The 20,873-nt window shown below is 44.3% G+C and overlaps 1 protein-coding gene across 1 annotated transcript in view; it reads left to right on the top strand.

Annotated features, from left to right (window-relative positions):
* The window catches only part of bcl11ba (BCL11 transcription factor B a), a 29,307-nt gene extending 11,153 nt beyond the window's left edge, over positions 1 to 18,154 (top strand). Inside the window, exon 3 of the mRNA XM_061063865.1 lies at positions 12,959 to 18,154. Within this exon, the coding sequence (XP_060919848.1) occupies positions 12,959 to 14,967 (2,009 nt within the window). The 3' untranslated portion in view covers positions 14,968 to 18,154. The remainder of the gene's footprint in view (positions 1 to 12,958) is intronic.
* Positions 18,155 to 20,873: the final 2,719 nt, after the last annotated feature.

Raw genomic sequence — 20,873 nt, 5'->3', positions numbered from 1 at the left:
ACAGGGTGAAGGCAGATTGCGGTGGCTTGTTTTCAGGCAGCGTCTCTCTTTCTTTACCTGCCTGATACTTTAGAAATCTGATATAATTGTGGAGAGTAAAAGTGTGTTTGTGTGTGTGTATTTTCAGGAAAACACACACACACAAACACGCACACTCTCTCTGGCTGGCAGCCATGTGTGGATCTATTGTTTATTCTCAGTTCTTCATTTCAAACACTTATTTTTCGCTCAGCTCCTCACACTGAGCTGTTTGATCAGGAAGGATAAAATTCAGACTTTTATGAATGAGGTTTGGTTCTGGTTTTAGTAGCTGAATTTTTTACACCGACGTTGTACCTCCGGGAGACCCTCACAGCTCCTCATCACTGTGATCAGGATGGATAAATCTGTATATATTTATAGCGCAAATGAGATGCAAACGTGTCCAAACAGCTGTCCTGCTCCGTGCACTTTGCTCTTGTTTGGACTCAGTTGCACAGGATGAGCCGCAAAAGTTGCGCAATCCTTTTGTGAATGAGGCCATCAGTGTTTGGTTCTAATGACAAGTGTCCATCTTGTCCACATGTGTTTCTCGGACCATATGATCCACATCGGTCCTCTAGAAGAACCTCACAGCTCCTCAGCGCTGTTGGCTCCATTTGACTGGATGGATTAAATCAAGCATTAAATGAAACAGGTTCTGGTTCTAATTGATTTTGGTTTAGTGTCAGATGTTTTTGGACCCATGACCCGCACTATGTTTGACCTTCTCAGGGTCCCCGGACCACACTTTGAGCATTACTCTGTGTAACAGCAGCTGAGCCCTGACGTCTGCTCTGCAGTTTGAATTTAACGCTTTAAAAAAAAAAAAAGAAGATATTTTCTTTGATGAAAACGGCGTCTACGTGAGTGAAGGTTGATGTTAAAAAACGCTCATTTATTTAAATCTTCTCCCTGAAGGAGCGGCTCTTTTGAACTCCCCACAGAGACCATCAGGTTTAACAGACCTCCTGCTGACAAACACGCACACACACACACACACACACACACACACACACACACACACACACACACACACACACACACACACACACACACACACACAATTCGAGCTCCTCCACAGCTCAGACTTTACTCATGGTGATGTTTTTAGACGTTGGCCTGTGGTTTTGGCACACAGCTGTGAGTGTGTGTATTTGTGCCAGACTGTGTGTTTGTTTGTGTAAATGCAGAGAAAGATGAGCGAGAGAGGAGAGAAAAGGTGTTACTCAGCTGGACAGACATAACATAAAGTCCTGCCTCCTGAGACCCCCCCCCCCTTCAGTCTGACATAGATAGTCTCCATCTCTAAGGTGCATGTGTGAACAACCAATTCAAGAGGACTTTAGGGGCTGACTTCCTTAAATTATGTAGAAGTCTTCAGGAGTGTATGTGTAAAAACGCCTTTAGTGACATATTTCTAGTTAATGTAGTTTTTCCATGTTTCAGGAGAAAATAAGAAGTTGAATCCAGAAGTTGGATTATTGCGGGTTTGATTGAGTGTTAGAATATAACAAAAACTATCCCCCTTTCTTTTGACAATCTTGGTGTTGATCTCAGCACAGCTGGACGTAAACCTGACCCTCACCCGGTCATAAAACACACCAGCGCTCTCTCTCTCTCTCTCTCTCTCTCTCTCAGAGTCTCAGTCAGGGGGAGATGTTCGTCCAGGACTCTACATTCAGGATTATGATCTGTAAAAGTCACACATGAGCTCAGTCACAGGTAACCCAAACAAACATGCAGCGAGTCATCCTTTGGCATAAACAGAGAAACACATCTGCACTAGAAACACTCTCGACTCCTCCGTCCCTCTCCTGAACAGCTCGTCCGTCCTCACATACTCTGGGGGATTAACTCTCATGGTCGCCCCTCTCCTCCACGAGGAGCTGCAGCGCCGGCCAAATCACCACTTAACAACAAAAGCTAATTTCTCACTTGGTTAGACTGTGTGTGTGTGTGTGTGTGTGTGTGTGTGTGTGTGTGTGTGTGTGTGTGTGTGTGTGTGTGTGTGTGTGTGTGTGGGGGGGGGGTGCTGGATTAGGGTCCTATGTGTGCAGACTGAGGGATGTTAAAAAGGATTTAAACCTCAATTACAACGACTCGGGCTTTGTGTGTCCATGTAAAGGTGGGACGCTGAGGATACACACCTAGCTGGAGTGTTTCAAGCAGTGTGTGTGTGTGTGTGTGTGTGTGTGTGTGTTAGGGCAGCACAGCCTGACAGATACATGTTGATCCTCTTGTTTCGGAGGCTTTACTCTCACACGTTAACTTGAACATGAGGAGAGACATTTGTACTGTCGGAGCATGAAGGAACAGCTGTTTACTGCTTCCTGTTTGTCATGGAAACAGGTGTGACATCACCATGTCCAGACAACACACAGAACGGTTACATGATGTGAAAAAGGGTCGATTTATGATTTCATTTATTGTTTTAATCGACTCAAACTTAACTTTTCAAAAACATGTAAACACTTAATATGAGTCAATTTCCTCGAAGCCGGACGAACACATCGAGATAATCGGTCTGGGGACGGTTAACGCTTTCATGTTTACACCTCAAGTGGACCGAATCTTGCCACCATCCATATTTCCGGCAATAGACCGATTCCCCTCCAGTGCTCGTATACTTTGTAGACAATTATTCAAATAAAATGCCTATAACACTATAACTGTAGTTCATCTTAAAGTTGAGCTATTACGCTGATCCCCATCTTAAACCTCACACAAACCCTTTTCACACATAGGGAAATCTCCTGAAAAACTGGAGGGACTTTAGGCTATATGTGAACGCAAACATCCACATTTTTCGCGCAGACTTTACCCGGAGTTTCTCCTGCCAGACCCCTAGTATTTTATCCGCAGAAAGTCTGAGTGAGCTGATGTCTGAACGCGGCCGAATATACTCCGGAGAGTTCAACTCGAGCCAATGGAACGAGAATGACGTTTATATACAGTGAAAGTGTCTGCATGTTTTCTGCTCATCAGTATGTTGTTCTCCTCTCTTTTGTGGATGTTGTCATTCCATTGGATTACACATAGCATTGATGTAAAGGCCAATATTCTCATTATAACGTCGTGTAGCGGACCCTGTTGCTTCGGCAGGCTATTTCCGCGTTGTTTATTTACGTCACGTCTTATCCTCCTCTTTCTCCTACAGCATCGAAATCAGAGTCTGAGCTCAAAGCAGCAGTTTCTCCTGCTCATTGTGAACCTGCAGCATCCTAAAGCACAACCTGAAGACCCCCCCCCCCCAAACTATTAAGTTATCTGTTACTCTGTCCCTCTTCAACATCCAGCAGATGTTTCTGTTTTTCTTCATGTGTTTATTTGGTGTGAGGGCAGAGCAGCTCTCTCCATCTTCCATCTCTCACCCTCACACATTTCCAGTCTCTCCTCCTCCTCCTCCTCCTCCTCCTCCTTCCTCAGACTTTAAAGTGAAGAAGAGGGCTCAGAGGAGGGGGTCAGATCTGTTTGGTTTGAATCAAAGCTTGGCCTCAGTCCGCTGACTCTCTGAATTATTCACTGAGAGGAAAATCCAAACAAAGCAGCAGCTACAGAAAAATCTATTGATTGATTAGAAACATCACAGCCACTGACTGTGTACGACTCTCCAAAGTATAAAAATCTGAGGATTCTGTAATTGAGGCTAACATAGCGGAGACATGTGGGAACAGGCTTTACATATTAGGGAGGCTGAAATTGCCCGTCTTGGGGTTGACTTGCTGAGTGTGTGTGTGTGTGTGTGTGTGTGTGTGTGTGTGATGGGGAGGGCTGCAGCTCAGACCCTCTGATGAGAAACAGACACATCCTCTCTCTCGGGGAGGGGCGGAGGTTTAAAATAAAATCTGTAGTGAGCTTCATGTGCTGCTTTACAGAAACATCAAAGTTTACAGTTTCTTCACTCACCACATCCTCTGTGTGCAGAGCAGACACACAGTCAAGTGTGTTTTCACAGACAAAAATCACCTGTAGGGGGCTGCAGGTTGGTGTGTGTGTGTGTGTGTGTGCGTGTGCGGTGTTTCCTCTCAGTCCTGTTTCCCCTCAGTCCTGTCTGTCAGGCTGCTTCACCAGCACATAGCTCCTCAGTTGTATGTCATGTTTTTAGGATGCTCAGGTACGCTGTGGTACTTTTAGAACAAACATGCAGGATTTAAAAACATGTCGTTCCTGTGCTGAGTTGTGATTGGTCGGGGGGGGGGACAAGCATTTTTCTATCAGCTGTGTTATGTGACGTAATAGGTCAACAGGCAGAAGGTCTAACAGTGACAAGATGAAGAGCAGAGGTGTGATGTGATAAACAGTTGTGCACAGTTTACCTGAACGGTGAAAAAGAAATCACCTGTTCCTACACGAGTGGAGTTTACTTCTTCTGTTAGTTCCTCCTCAGATGGTATACAGCTCTGTGATGGTAGGAGGTGTTTGAGCCAATTGTTATACATGACTATACTTACAGTAACTTCACCCCCCCCCCCCCCACACACACACACACACACACACCCCGTCCACAGTGTCCCTGTCTGCTGCCTCTCAGCCTTATAAGGTGTTCCAGCACAGACGCCCCTGTGCCCTCCTCTAACCTCCGTTTGGTCTGGATTTGCTCTCCTCTACAACCCTCACACTCACACACACACACACACACACACACACACACACACACACACACACTTACTGTTGCCATTTCTGTATAAACAAACTGAGCGTGACCATAACACTCAGACCACTGCACTCCTCCATCACCTCGTCCTCCTCCTCCGGTCTGCTTTCTGTTCTACACTTTTATAAAGACGAGAACATTTAAATTCGTGTTAAAGGTTAAAAGTACAGGAGGAGAGTTTGAGTCTCTCTGAGAGCCAATCTGTGCATCTGAACGTACTGCACACATGCACATCTGTGTGTGTGTGTGTGTGTGTGTGTGTGTGTGTGTGTGTGTGTGTGTTTGTGTGTGTGTGTGTGTGTGATGGTGGTGTACAATTGTTTAAAGCATGTCATGACCGCATGTCAAGCAAGGCACCAAGATGACTTCTAATCAAACAGGTTTATTTACAAAAACATAAATTAAATTGAAAAAGAGGTGACATGTTGACGTCAGTAGAGTCAGTGGTGGAAGTGTGTGTGTGGATGGAAAAGAAGGGTAAAGTACCAAACAAGGTGCGTGCTTTGAAAGGTCTATGGCAGCAGCTTTCAGAGAGAGAGAGAGAGAGAGAGAGAGAGAGAGAGAGCGGGTTGGGGGTGTGGTGGGTAGCTGAAGAGGAGCTCAGGTCAACAGGCAGTTAGCGTTGTGTATCTCCCTCTCAGTGTGTGTCACGTGTGCATCAGAATAATGTGTGTGTAATGTGCGTTTGATGTGGGGCAGTTAATGGCTCAGTCTCCTCATAAATATCTCTGAATTACAGGTTAAACAGCTCAATTAAACCTCCGCTATTACAGAGTCACATCTGTACAATTAATAACACACACACACACACACACACAGAGCCCAGTGTGTGTTATTAATGTGTGTGATTATTATGCCAAATTACACACACATGATTTCAGTCTGCGGAGGAGATAAACACTTCACACTCACTGTTTGTCATGTTGTGGATTGAACTGCTGCTTGTCTGCTGGTTATTGGAGCTGTAGTGTTTATAGATACATGACACATAATCACAATGGTTTGTTAAAAACAGAGACTGTGTTAAGGTGTCACACAGCCGTGGTGATGTCACCTGTTTCACCGTCTACTGACTCTCTAAAGGTTAAAGTTCAGCGTTCGGTAAGCGGCCATCTTGAAGCAGGAAGTATTTGGAGGAGAGGGTGGAGCTGGAGAGGTTATCACCCTCCACCAGGATGACCAGTCGGTTCAAGAAATGACTAACATTTGTATATGTTGACACTCGATGTCAGTCAAATATTGTGCTGAAACTGCAACACAGCCACCTGCCCACCAGCTCAAGCTGTAGCTATAGCTCTGTTTAACGGCTCTGCTCTCCCTGCTCTACTACCTGGATGTAAACAAGCTCAGGGAATGGATAGCATCTCGGAGGAGCAGCGCAGTTTCGAAAGTATGATCTAGAAAACTGAGACAAAATGTTTGTAGACAGTGTCAAGTTAATCTGGCAAATACTCGAGGGATAAATCGTTTACCAACAGCACAAACACGGCCCAGAGGTTAAAGGTCAGCGACTGAACTCGCTAAGGTGACACCTAGCTGCTCCCACATGTCAGTCAAAGAGACCACCTAATTCTACATCCCTGTAAGCCTTAAAACAGGTTGTATAAAGTTGTTTAAAATATTCAGCCTGTAGAGTTGTGTGTGTGTGTGTGTGTGTGTGTGTGTGTGTGTGTGTGTTCCCCTCTTGGCCACATGTTGAGATTTGAAAAAGTTACCTGACATTTTTTCCCATGCTTAATTATGCACACACATACACACAATCACCTTGCACATGCAGGTACTGTTTATTGGGATCACAGCGCAGTAACATATAAATCAGCTGTGTGTGTGTGTGTGTGTGTGTGTGTGTGTGTGTGTGTGTGTGTGTGTGTATTTCCATGTTGTATATTTATTCACAGCATCAGTGTTGTGTGTGTTCCTGTGTGTGTGTGTGTGTGTCTCGTTTTAATAAGAGGCAGAAAGCAGACTCTGGTGTTCTTCAAGTCGTCTGTAGTTTTAAATGAAGCGGTTTAAATCAGAGTTTGAACTACTTTTTAAGAATCTTTTAAATCTGTTTTATTAGCTCTGACTGGAGGACCACACAGCGGCTGCTTTCATTAGATTATTTTTTACTGAGCACGGAAATGAAAATCTCTCACTTTTCTCTGCAGCTCTGCTCGGACTGTCAGACCGGCTTTAGCTGTAACAGAAGCTTCTGGATTCAAACCCTCAAACTCAGGCTCGGTTGAACCAACAGCTCCTGCACACTGTCTCAATTGCACAGACATGTTGGCAACATAAATATTTGCACAATTTCCACAGTGTCTGCAATTTTTGAAAACTAAAACCAAGAAATGATCTCATACTGGCTGCCTATGACGTCTATTTTTGTTGCCGTGGTACTGAAACCGGTATCATTATTGTGTGATTTATTGTAGAATCATTTTAAAGTTTAACAATCTGATATCATGAAAGCCCAAACACAATCTGTCACCGGACACACGGTTTGATTTCTGTGATCAGGATGAGCTGAAAGTTCACTTCTTTACTTTTCCTGTAGTTACGGTAATCACCTGAAAGAATCACGTTCGTGTATCTGAGGTCGCCGTCACACCTGGATCGTTTGGAGAAGGTGTTCCGAAACAAAACGGGGGGCGTTCGTTTCCCCAACTTCACCCGGGTCTTTTGGACATATGTGAACACAACAATCACACTCTGATGGTGAACAAAACAAGCAGGCCGTGTTCTCGACAATGCTAACATGTGTAACGGCTTCAAGAGTAACCATGGTAACCGCTCACGAACGCCTCTTGAAACGTTCTTGAAGACATTTTGGACCAAAAGTCACCAGTTAACAGGGTCACATATTAAACTGTAACACCGGCAGAGCGCTGAGAGCCCCTCTCGTTAATGCGCTGACTCACAAGTTTGTTCTTTCTTTTTTTTATTTATTTCTTTTTTTGACTTGTGCCCAACCAATTCATCAAGTTAATAGTAAAAATAAAGACAAAATAGAGTTTCATTTAAATCTATTCATGACTAAGAAAACAAAGAGAGACGATATGAGAGGTACAGACGAGGAGAATACATGTAGTTGTTGTGTGTGTGTGTGTGTGTGTGTGTGTGTGTGTGTGTGTGTGTGTGTGTGTCCCTGTTAACAAATTAGAGGGATTACCAGGAGAGAGTGCCAGAGCATACCAGCTAATCCCACACACTGCTCTGCACCGCTGCACCTGCAGAGTGTGCATGTGTGTGTGCTACTGCGTGTAGATGTGACTGTCTACATGTGTGTGTGTTTGTGTGTGTGTGTGTGTGTGTGTGTGTGTGTGTGTGTGTGTGTGTCTGTGTCTGTGTGTGTGTGTGTTTTTGAGGTAGGGGGCAGTAAAGAGCCCTTGTCCTCACCAAACACACAATTGCTCCCTTCTAGTGGTCCCTCTAATTCTGGACACACACACACACACACACACACACACACACACACACACACACACACACACACACACAAACACCTGGTGTGTGTATGTTTGAACAAAGACTATGACAGTAAATGTTTGCAGTCGACTGTTGATGATTTTGAGACGTCGACGTTGGGTTTAAAATAGATCTTTGATGATAAAAACTAAAAAGTCTTAGTGGTGGTCTGTCAGACATTTAAAATCCATGAGAGAGGTGTGTGTGAGGCAGGAGGAGTGTGTGTGAGCAACAGAGAGAGATGATTTTTCAGTGATATTCATGGTCGTGGTCTTGTCTCGGTCTCGCCCTGCCTTGGTCTTGGTCTCGATTTGGTCTCCTTTCCTAAATGTCTTGGTCTTGTCTGGGTCTTGGAGCACTCTGGTCTTGGTTATGTCTTTGTCTCGGTTAGTGTTAGTCGGTTAGAGAGAGAGAGAAAGAGAGAGAGAGAGAGAGAGAGAGAGAGAGAGAGAGAGAGAGAGTCAGATTATCTCCCCTTTATAAGAATTGTAAAAACCTGAACTCATCTTTATTATCCTCAGCAGGCAGCACATCCTCCTCACACACTCGTCCAAACAGGCTGCTGCCAGAGTGTGTGTCATTCTGTGTGTGTGTTTGAGTGTGTGTCATTCTGTGTGTGTGTGTGTGTGTGTGTGTGTGTGTGTGTGTGTGTGTGTGTGTGTGTGTGTGTGTGTGTGTGTGTGTGAGTGTGTGTGTGTGTGTGTGTGTGTGTGTGCGTGTGTGTGTGTGTGAGTGAGTGTGTGAGCCAAACAAAACACAGGCAGAGGGCCAGAGCGCCTTGCACCGAGACAGAGCAGAATGAATGAACACACTGAGGTTGATTTTTCATTTTTCATAGTTTGAAGATCACACCGATGTGAGTCAGCTTCTGTGTATTCGTCGGCTGTCTTAAATAAATGATTAAAATTTAAATCGAGGACAAATTAACGTCCCAGGAAGAGTTCCCACCTCCAGCTCCCTCATGAAGCGGGCGTGTAAGAGGTCAAACTGCAGACCTCTCTGAGCAAACACAGCGAGCAAGATTTCCCGACAAAATCTCTGGAGTCTTTTACAGTATTCTGACATTTTTGTTTTTATGTTTTTTTCTGAAAAATTACCTCAGGCATGTATTTCATGTGTTATAATTTAAATTTGGCTCTAGAAAAGAGGAAGCCTCCTTTAATTTATTTGTAGTATAAAAACTTGACTTATGTGCGGTCAAATGAGGACGGCGGAGGTTGAGGGGACGACAGAGTCCGCTGGTGGAGGCTGGGCGTCCAGTGTAATCATCAGTAACAAACCTTCAACTGTAGCATCAGAGGAAACACTTACATGGTATTTAACAAACATTTATACTACGATTTAATTTAATATTAAAATCCAGAATTATTACTATGATGTTCGCTGCGCTCGCAAACATGCCGGAGTTGGATGGCTGATTGGTTAGCATCTCTTCTTATTCTTTATTTCCTTTCTGCCTTTTTGTCTCGATCATCGTCTGCAAAAAACTGTTTATTTGCATTAAAAAGTTGAGTTTCTGTGTAATGACTTCAATGAAAGCTTCACGGCCTGACACACAGAAACATTTCAATGATTCAGAGCGACCGTACGTGTGAATGATTTCCGTTTCATCAGCTGCGATGAGTCTGAATGTCCGCTGAATAAAGACACCTGTGGGTGCGGACAGTCTGTGGTCGTTCATCGATCTCAAGGAACAAACGTCACCGCCTCGTCTCTGACTCGCTCGATTCTCCTGATTATGTCCTGAGAGATTCGGCTGTTTGCGTTCACACATCTCGCAGCGCACCCTGAAAACTTCAGGAGGGATTTAGGAGATTTCTGCATGTGTGAAAACATTCAAACAAACTGTCTACAGGTGTGAATGTGTGCGGGTCAGTCAGGTCGGTTTACATTGACTTTAACATTTTTCATTTTTATTACAGTCAGCATGAAAGAAATATTCTGTTTCTGTAAGCGAAACACGGAGTGTATGATGTGAGGAACAGGAGGTGAAGAGATATTGTCTTTAAAGATATCAACTGCACACACACACACACACACATTTAGAGTAAACACATACAGTAGGTCATAATTCAAACAGTGTGTGTGTGAGAGGAACGTCCGCAGACGAGGAGGAGAGGGTTCGTTTCTCCCTCTCGCTCGCTCACACACACACGCACACACACTCTCTCGCTCTCTCTCTCTCACTCTCTAACACACTCTCTCTCTCTCTTCATATGGAAATAGGAAATAATGGGCTGATTAAATAGAGTCGTATATTAAAGTACAGCTGACATTAGAATTAGCATAATGTGCTCTCGCCTCGGGCTGCATGCTTTATTTGCCATCTGCGCTGGACCGTCCTCCCCCGGGACACCGCACACACATACACACACGCACTCACACGTACAAACACGCACACACACAAACACAAATAAACTCAGGCTACCCCCCACCCCACCCCCCCTTTTATAAAGCTCACTCCTTACACTGCGGAAACACACACACAAACATACAAATATAAAACACCCCCTCCTCAAAATGAAGCTTGACCTGATCCTTACACACACACGCGTGCACACACACAAACATGGTTGTTAATTGTCGAGCATAAATAATAAACATCTTCCCCATAACTTCTGTCAAGTTCAGCTGAAAGACAGACGATGGGGACTCTCTCTCTCTCCCTCTCCCTCTTTGTTTTTTTACACATAGATGACCGAGTCGGACAAGCAAAGAGAGAGAGAGAGAGATGGGTGAGGAGGGGACGAGGCGAGGTGGGGTGAGGATGAGGTGTGAGGAGGGGGCGAGGCGGGGTGAGGAGTGAGGATGAGGGGTGAGGAGGGGGCGATTTAGCAGTAAAACAGCTTTTTTTTGTGTTTGTCTGTGAGAGAAACGAAATAACAAAAGCTGAGGCATGTGGAGTGTTCGTTTGTGTGTGTGTGTGTGTGTGTGTGTGGGTGTTATGTGTGTGTGTGTGTGTGTGTGTGATTGTGCGTCTGATTGTGTGTGTGTCCACCATAATTAAGTGAAAAGGCTTTACAGGAGTGTGGAGGTGAACAGCTGTTCCTCCTTCACACACACACACACGAAGACGTTCAGTGTCTCAGAGAATAAATGAATATTAATATTTAATATTTATACATGCTTTTTATTTGTCCAAACCATATACACATTATTATTATTATATATTATTGTTATGATAATTTTATTAACAATTGATGAATTATCTTGCTTTAATTTGTATTCACACCAACATCAATAGAGGGGAATTCAAAACATTTAAAATCTAAAATAATCTGCATGTGTGTTTCATAGATTTACTATTTGTTGATGTAATCGTTTCTACATTTTCTGTATTGTTTTTTAGCCTTCTGCATGTCTTTATTTTGAATAATAATGTTTAAATATGCAGATAATTGGACAATAATATGCAGCAACAAAAGCAAAGAGAATTTCTAAATTTAGTGAAATAATCTTGAAAAAATAGAGCTTTAAAGGTGTGCAGCAGACATGTATTTGTGTGTGTGTGTGTGTGTGTGTGTGTGGGGTGTGGGTGTGTTCGTGTTTCTGGGAGCACACACACACACACACACACACACACGCACATACACACACACACACACACACACACACACACACACACACACACACACACACACACACACACACGCACTTACACACACACACACACACACACACACACACACGCACATACACACACACACACACACACACACAGAATAAGTGTCATAATTACCGTAGCATATGTTTCCTGTAGTCTCTGAAATCAGAGCACGAGGTCAGACAACGAGCTTTAATTTAATAACCACAAGAGTGCAATTATTATATTAGTGTGTGTGTATCCGTGTGTGTTTTACATCAAAGCACTTAATGCATTAATTAGACGACAACAGTAAAAAATAATGTGCGTTAGTGTTTCAGTTGTTCTCTCTGATTCTTCTACATTTATTTAAATTCTGAGAATAAGAAACTCTCCAGCTGATCCCAGGAGCTACATTCAGTCTGAATATTTGAACAGTTCTGCGGTCATTGACTGTGTAATAATGGTGATTAAAAAGTGACCCGTATCTGTTATTTAACACCACGTCCTCCTAACACAGATATGACTTATAACCGCTTTGTACATGTGTGTGTGTTTTCTCAGCTGTTTTTCAGAATACACCCATACATCGTTCTCTCTCTCTCTCTCTCTCTCTCTCTCTCTCTCTCGTTGTTTTGTTGTTGTTGTCATATATCAGCCCTTTATCCGCTGCTGCGTGATGAGTGTTCATAAATACCTTCCATCTTCACCCGTATGAGTCTGACATCTCTGACTCTGCAAACACTACACACTCTCTGGACCAGTTCCTGCACGTATGCACACTCGTACTATAAAAACATCCACTTTTTATGCACACACACTCAGACACAGTGTCACAGTGTGACAAAGCAGCACCATGTCAGAGATGAAGCACCTCTTAAACCTGAATCAGGTGTGACTGTAGGAGCCTCTCGTCGGGGATGTGAGAAGTACGAAGCACTTGTGTGACAACATGATGAGCGCAGCACTTCACCTACACACCTACACACACACATACGCACACACACACTCACAGGTGTTTTACACAGTTTACATTTATACTCTGCGAAGACGCTGTTTTTGTGTCTAGTCCGACCCCACACTAAGTGAGATCAACAAAATGTTCCCGGAAGTAATCTGGCCAACATCAAGCAGCACCCTGACATTCACCACCCGTTGATTTTATGAACGTTCTGTGTCATGTTTTGAATGTTTTGCATGGTCGTGTAAATCTTCTTGGCTGACGTTCCGACTGTGTCTCTGCGTTTCAGGCGGCAGGAATGAGCCTTCCAGCTACACCTGCACCACCTGCAAGCAGCCGTTCCCGAGTGCCTGGTTCCTGCTGCAGCACGTTCAGAACACCCACGGCATCAGGATCTACCTGGAGTCCAACCCCTCCAGCGCCGCCCTCACACCCCGCATCTCCATGCCTCCCCCCATGGGCAACGACTCCATCCCGCAGTCCCCCCTCACCAACTTCCTGGGAGACAACAACCCCTTCCACCTCCTGAGGATGACGGGCCCTCTGCTCCGGGAGCCACCCCCAGGCTTTGTGGAGAACCGCCTCCCCAACACGCCTCCGTTCATTAGTCCGCCTCCCCGCCACCACCTGGATCCCCACAGACTGGAACGCCTGAGTGCAGAGGAAATGGGCTTGATCTCCCAGCACCCCAGTGCCTTTGAGCGGGTGATGCGTCTGACGCCCATGGCCATGGAGTCCCAGTCTATGGACTTCTCTCGGAGGCTCCGAGAGCTGGCAGGGAACAACAACAGCACCACGCCCCCCCTGTCACCCAGCAGGGCCAACCCTATGCATCGACTACTAAACCCCAACCCCTTCCAACCTGGGCCAAAATCACCTTTTCTGAGCACGCCCCCCCTACCGCCAATGCCCCCAAACAGCACCACCCCTCCCCAGAACCAGAACAAGGTCAAGTCCTGTGAGTTCTGTGGAAAGACCTTCAAGTTTCAAAGCAACCTGGTGGTCCACCGCCGCAGCCATACAGGAGAAAAACCATACAAGTGCCAGCTGTGTGACCACGCCTGCTCTCAGGCCAGCAAGCTGAAGAGACACATGAAGACCCACATGCACAAAGCTGGATCTTTGACGGGACGCTCAGACGATGGACTATCCACCACCAGCTCTCCAGAGCCGGGCACCAGCGATGTCACAGGGGAGGGCATGAAGAACCGTGATGGGGACTTCCAGGGGGAAGGCAATGAGGAGGAAGAGGAGGAGGAGGAGGAAGAAGAGTTGGAGAACGAGAGTAGACCAGAATCAAACTTCAGCATGGAGTCTGAGTTCTACAGGAACCGGGAGAACGGCTCCAAACTGCCCTCAGATGACAAATCCTCTTTCTCCTTAGACAAGATGGTGGACAATGGAGGACTCAACTCTATACAGCAGTACAATAACCTGATCGTTGACAATCGTAAAAGGATGCCCTTCTCCAAGAGGTGCTCCGACATCCCACGGGACACTGGGGACGAGGACTTGGTGGCTGGGGAGATGGACCACCAGCGGGAAGAGAGGACAACCATTAACGGCCGGAACTGTGGGTCCGGTGACTCTTTCTCAGGCCTATTCCCCCGTAAGCCCAACCCCATCACCAGCCCCAGCCTGTCCAACTCCTCCAATAAGAGGATCAAGATTGAGAAGGACTTGGACATCCCACAGGCCCCCCACATCCCCTCTGAGAACGTCTACTCCCAGTGGTTGGTGGGCTACGCCGCCTCGCGCCACTTCATCAAAGACCCTTTCCTTGGCTTCACTGACTCCAGACAATCGCCCTTTGCCACTTCCTCCGAGCACTCGTCCGAGAACGGCAGCCTACGGTTCTCCACACCTCCGGGTGACCTCCTGGATGGCGGCCTCTCGGGCAGAAGTGGCACCGCCAGCGGGGGCAGCACGCCTCACCTGAGCGGAGGTTCCGGCCGACCCGGCTCCAAGGACAGCAGGAGGTGTGACACGTGTGAGTATTGTGGCAAGGTGTTCAAGAACTGTAGCAACCTGACGGTGCACCGGCGCAGCCACACCGGAGAGCGCCCCTACAAGTGCGAGCTGTGCAACTACGCCTGCGCCCAGAGCTCAAAGCTCACGCGCCACATGAAGACACACGGGCAGATGGGGAAAGAGGTGTACCGCTGTGACATTTGTCAAATGCCCTTCAGCGTGTACAGCACTCTGGAGAAACACATGAAAAAGTGGCACGGAGAACATTTGATGACCAACGAGGTCAAAATCGAACAAGCAGAGAGAACCTCAGACTCCACACACTGACTAAAAAATGAACAACACGGGGTAGCTGGATACTCTTTTTTCTGAAACGTTAATTTCTTTTTTCATTTGTGTTTTTAAAAAAAACTGCCAACTGAGAACAAAAAAAGTGGAAACACCATCCGAACGCCGAGTGAAGCTGTCTTACTGCCTCATTTGGAGCTCTTTTTAAACAATCAGTCAGTTGAGTTGAACATGTGTGGAGCCTTTAACTGTGCAATAATTTCTGTATTTATTGGATTTTGTATTTTGGCATGTGCAGGTACATTTTTATTTTAAGGCATTTTTAAAAAAGAAAGTTGTTTCATTTTGATTTTGCATTACTCTATTTTTTAAAAAACCCACACGATATCCTGAGAGTTTTGTAGAAGACAAACGTCCATTTGAAGTCTTGAATCTTTTCTTTTTTTTTGGCCGCTGCTTGTAGGAAATGTACAGTAAGCTAAACGTGTGACTTGTTGAAGAGAAGCTGAGTTCAATCTTCAGTCTGACGGTGGCGTTAACTGAGAATGATAGAATTAGATTTGTTTTTTGTGTGTGATGATGAAACGCGGACAACAATCCTTTGGCACTGTAGCATGAACGAATTTTTAAAACATGTCAATATAATTGGATATGTAGCACTGAGTGTCAGATGTGACAGTAAATGCGAAACAAAGAGGATCCCAAGGTGCATTAGCCCCACCTCCTCCTGAGAACGTCACAACCAGCCTGAAAAACAAACAAACATGTTCCACATAAGGCAGCTGCTGCTGGTACAAAATACCGCATCCCAACAACGCTACCACACACACCCTCTACACATCCAAACACACACACACACTTACACACTCTGCATGAGGCCATACAATCAGGACCAGGGGGATCAGTCCCAGCCCTGCAGGAGCTCTTCAGAGTTAGTCAGGGGCCACACCTGTAAACCTTTGACTCTGATCTGCAGCAGCAACCCTTCTGTAATAAAAAACACAGGAAGCTAAACAGACCGCTCTGCTTTGATAACATTCTGTTTGGTCTGAAGACACCCCAGGTGTGGCTTTTTACCTGCTCTGGAGAAATACACCTGCAGGGCTCTGACCCCCCCGAGGAACTGAAGTCAAACACCCCTCATTTTGTTCATTTTATGGATTTAAAGTCACATTAGCATGAAGCCAGAACAGACATCTCAGGTCGAGCTTCTTTATTTCCTCTTTCTCCTCCAGCGTTTACATCTCCTCATGTGTCGGAGTTTATCAAAGGACATGCACTCTTTTATAAACATGAATCAGAGAAGGTTAAATATGAAACCACGTCTTCAGATTTTTATCATTAGAATGTAATAAACATGACCTTTTCCTGATGCATCTCTGCGCTCGGTAATACAATCAGGTAAAGGTGGAGAAATACATTAATGTTTCGTTATTAATTCTAAAGTTAAATCATCGGATGAGGGAAGTCTCTGTTTGCTGTGCAGCAGGTTGAAACAAACTGAAACAAACTTCAGATCAGTGACTGCGTTCTTGTTTTTAAAGACGCTCAGTTCAGCTCTACTTTAAAAAGGTCTACTGTGCAGACAAAGATCTTCTATAAAATCAAAAAATTGCTGACCAAGTAACCACATCCATCAGCTGTGATTACCCCACGAGGAAATTATTTAGTTTGAGAAGAGAGTTACATATGCAACTGCGGTTCTATGAATTCTGGATGACCGCTACAGCTCTCTGTCACGACGAGAAGATTCTGCCGGGACGTCTCTCATGATGACGCAGGCTATTTAACCGACGTCGTGAGTCATCCCAGGTCACACATGACTTTGTTGATATTAAATATTCGACCTGAGCGTGCTTGTGACAGATAGTATCCAGTGTTAAGAACTGACTCTGGTGCAGATATTTCAATTTTAAATTCGACAAAGATTGTAGCAGCAAGAAGAAGAGCTCAGCAAAATGTTTAAGAAGTAAAAAAAACAAGAGGGAAGAAGAGAAACTGCCGCACACACTGAGATGCTTCTGCTCACAGTGTGCAGAGATTGATTATAAGACAAGAGGCATCACTCCGACTTTTATCTGAAATTTCTCTATTTAATGTTATATCTGATGTCTCCAACAAACATCAGACCTGCACTTTATGATTTATCCATACAACACCCCCCCCTTACACACACACACACACACACACACACACACACACACACACACACACACACACACACACACACACACACACACACACACACACACACACACACACAGAGGGTGTAGATCTTGGGATCTCCTGACGCTGAAGTGCTCAGGGTTGTTAGGCGAGGCTCTCCCAATGCTGGCACTATAAAAATACAAATTAAAAATAATAATTACGAATATTTATTTGGGACAGTTTTGTACTGCCGTTCAATTAGACATGAGTGTGCCTTGAATAATGATCTTCCTATTTATTGTCTCAGACAAATGCAACACTTTTTATGACGCATCAGATTTAAAAAAAATAAAAATAAAAATGTAAAACTATCGTATTCTGACATTTCAACAGAATGGTTTCAATTAATGCTGAGTTTAGGTTTAGGAGCAGCCAGCACAATCTCAATGTGTCTGTGTGTGTGTGTATATATATATGTATGCATATGTACATATAAAGGCACAAACCTATTTATAGATAAACTTTATGAGAATCCTCCCTCAGAAGGAGCCGAGTCAGTCCCAAAACGAAGAGGACGAAGAGCCACACAAAACGTCCCCGAAGAGACACAAATCAGGAAACTCAGAAAAAGGATGTAGTGCATTCTGTCTTTAATAAGTTTACAGTATTGAAACAAGTACAAGGGTAAAATAATATGTGTGTGTATGTGTGTTTGAAACAAGCGAGTATTTTTTTCAGGTTTGCTTCTAAAGTTTCTCTGACGTGTAAATCTTTTTCCTTTCGTTCTTTTTGGTGACGGGGTTTTAGTATATATAAATATATATGAATATATATGACATTTCTCTTGTTTACTGTAAAGTATACCAGTATTTGTAATATTGGAGAATGCCTGGGCATTTTACTAAACTAGAAAAAAAGGTTGTTTTTTTTTATCTTTTCTTTTTTTTTTTTGCAGTTTTAAACTTGTGGGTCTCTGAAGCTGTTTTTTGTCACTGTAACTGTAAAAGTCTTCAGTTTTAGTAACTTTGATTCTGCCTTGGGTGTGATGAAATCAAAAATAAAACAATTTTAAAAATGACTCGGCCGTTTCAAACCTGGATTTGATGAGTGTGTGTGTGTGTGTGTGTGTGTGTGTGTGTGTGTGTGTGTGTCTGTGTGTGTGTGTGTGTGTGTGTGTGTGTCTGTGTGTGTGTGTGTGTGTGTCTTTGCAGGGGCGTCTCCATGATAACAAATCACATCGGGGCCCCTCCACCACGGCCTCAGCCGACCCTGAGATATCGCTTTAATCACACCTCCATCCAGGGGCGGTTCTAGGGTCTGTTGGGGCCCTAGGCAAAGATTCATTGGGGGCCCCTCCAACCAGCGCTTATTATTATTTTCCTCTTTTCCTTTTTCACTCACAGAAGGATAACTCCTCTTCATTTTCCTTAATTGACAATTTTGGTTTTCACAGCAATAATGCATGCAATGCTTAGCCGGGCATAGAGAGTCAGTGCTATCAGATGGGGCCCCCTTAGAATAGAATTGCTTTATTGATCCCAAACACACAATATTAGCAAATAAACACAATATAATATTAAATACAAAGTAAATAAGCACTAAAAATATAAAAACTAAGAATGAGAATATATACATCCAGGATTTAACTAAGCATTACTTCTAGTCTTAAATATGAAAGATTAAAAACATTCTTTGCTGGAGGTAGATGGAAATGTGCAAAAACAGAGTTGTAAATGAACAGTATTGACATAGTGAGCTGTTCAGAGCTGTGCAATCAGTGATACATAAGTTAAAGTGCAGGAGTGTAGACATGTTATCAGCAGAAACTTCAATATAATGACGAGTAGACAGACAAATGAAGGTTTCCTTCCATTTTTGCTCATTTTGAGGCAATACTGTGGTTTAAAGTTTGTCAGCCACTACTGGCCTGGGGCCCCAAGAAGGCAGCACCTCTGCCCCAATCACACTACAAATTTAAATGATTGTCGTCAAAGTTTTCTTCCTTCAATTCTTTAAAATACCAAGCAACTCACAGCGACACAATGTGATTTTTAAAGGTCAATACTATCGAACAGTTGCCAAAAATGACGAGCATTTAAAAAAAGACGCACCTGTCTATTTACATAAATATATATGTCAAGGGGCTGGCGGCTGGGTACAGATGCAATGCTGTGGGGCGCCGATACCCTAGCGATTATGCGGTACACCATATACAGAGGCAATAGTCCTCAGCGCAGCAGCCGTGGGTTCGATTCCGACCTCAGCCCTTTGCTGCATGTGGGGATCGCACCCCAGTCCTTCCGGTTGAGAGACGACCGACTCTACCACTAAGCCACAGCCGCCCAAGTCAGTTTATCTGTCGTCATTTATGAGGGAGAGTAACGACTCAGAGGCAGACAGGAAGAAGAGGAATAAACAACAGAAATAAAATAAAAGAGAGAGAGAACAACAACGATAAGAAGAAGACCAGCGTCAAGTGTTTATCTGAGTCTTTGACTGATTCACTCCGTCCTCCTCTTCATCATTATTATAACCTGCTATAACTCCTCTGTGTGTGTGTGTGTGTGTGTGTGTGTGTGTGTGTGTCTTGGATTAGGTGTGGTATAATTTGACTGGCTGTCGTCGTCCCCCCCTCATTAAAAAGCAGCAGAGTTAAGCTGCAGGTCGTCTCTCTGTGACAGGTACAGGAGGTCTTAAGCTTTCAGCACCAACTCTGAAATTCTACCACACACACGCACACACACACGCACACACACACACACACACACACACACACACACACACACACACACACACACACACACGCACACACACACACACACACACACACGCACACACACACGCACACACACACGCCCCTCCCCATAGAGACACAGGAGAGGAAGAGGAGCAGATAAGGGGTCACGTGAGGAGGTGTCACTGAAGCCTTTTTCACATGTACACTCAGGAAAAGTTCTAGAAACTGTTCAGGACAGACTGCCTCTGAAATATTCCTGATTGGTTGCTCACACTCCGCCTTACAGCGGATGATTTAGGTCAGGTCATAACGGCGGATGAAGCAACACAGTCCAACTCTTTGCCTTTATCTCAATGATACGTATCATTTTACATTTTCACAGAAAACAAAGAGTTGAGATGCTTCATCACGTTCACCAAGATCGCACTGTTCTCATGATATAAACCTTACTATTCCCTCCTGCTTACTTATTACTTTTCAAAACTTGGCAAACTTGACAAAAATTCCAGGTAAAGTTTGATGGCAAAATGTGTCTGTTTGCGTTCACACATGCAGCTAACTCCCCGAAAATTTCAGGAAGTTTTCAGGAGTTTTGTGCAAGTGTGGAAGCATCGTTAGAGAAGAATTACAAAGACTTCAAATATCGTCACTAACGGCTCAAATCTTAATTAAATGCGAAACAAAGTTGTTTAAGTTTCTGAAAGTCTCGCAGTGCTTTCACAAATTCACAAAATTCCTGAAAACGTCCTGAAGTGACCTGCATGTGTGAACGCAAGCAGCCACATTTTTCACTCCGTCTTTACCAGGGATTTTTTTTTCTGCCAACCGTCATGTAAATTTTCTGCATGAAGTCGGGTTGATGTGAGGATGCAGCAGGAAATATTTTGTAAAAATGAACTGCAAGCGAGCAGGAGGGGGTGATTACGTTTACACCCATGTGACCGGTGCAGAATCATAGACTGTGACCATTATGATCTATGTCCAGGTGAAGAAGCTGTTTATAACTGGATGTTATTATAGTCAGATATTCTTTACATTATTTTGTCTGCGGGAAATGAAT

Source organism: Labrus mixtus, chromosome 18, assembly GCF_963584025.1.
Source record: "Labrus mixtus chromosome 18, fLabMix1.1, whole genome shotgun sequence".
Lineage (NCBI taxonomy): Eukaryota > Metazoa > Chordata > Actinopteri > Labriformes > Labridae > Labrus > Labrus mixtus.
Note: the sequence above shows the minus strand (reverse complement) of the source record. Positions and strands in the feature narration are given on the sequence as shown.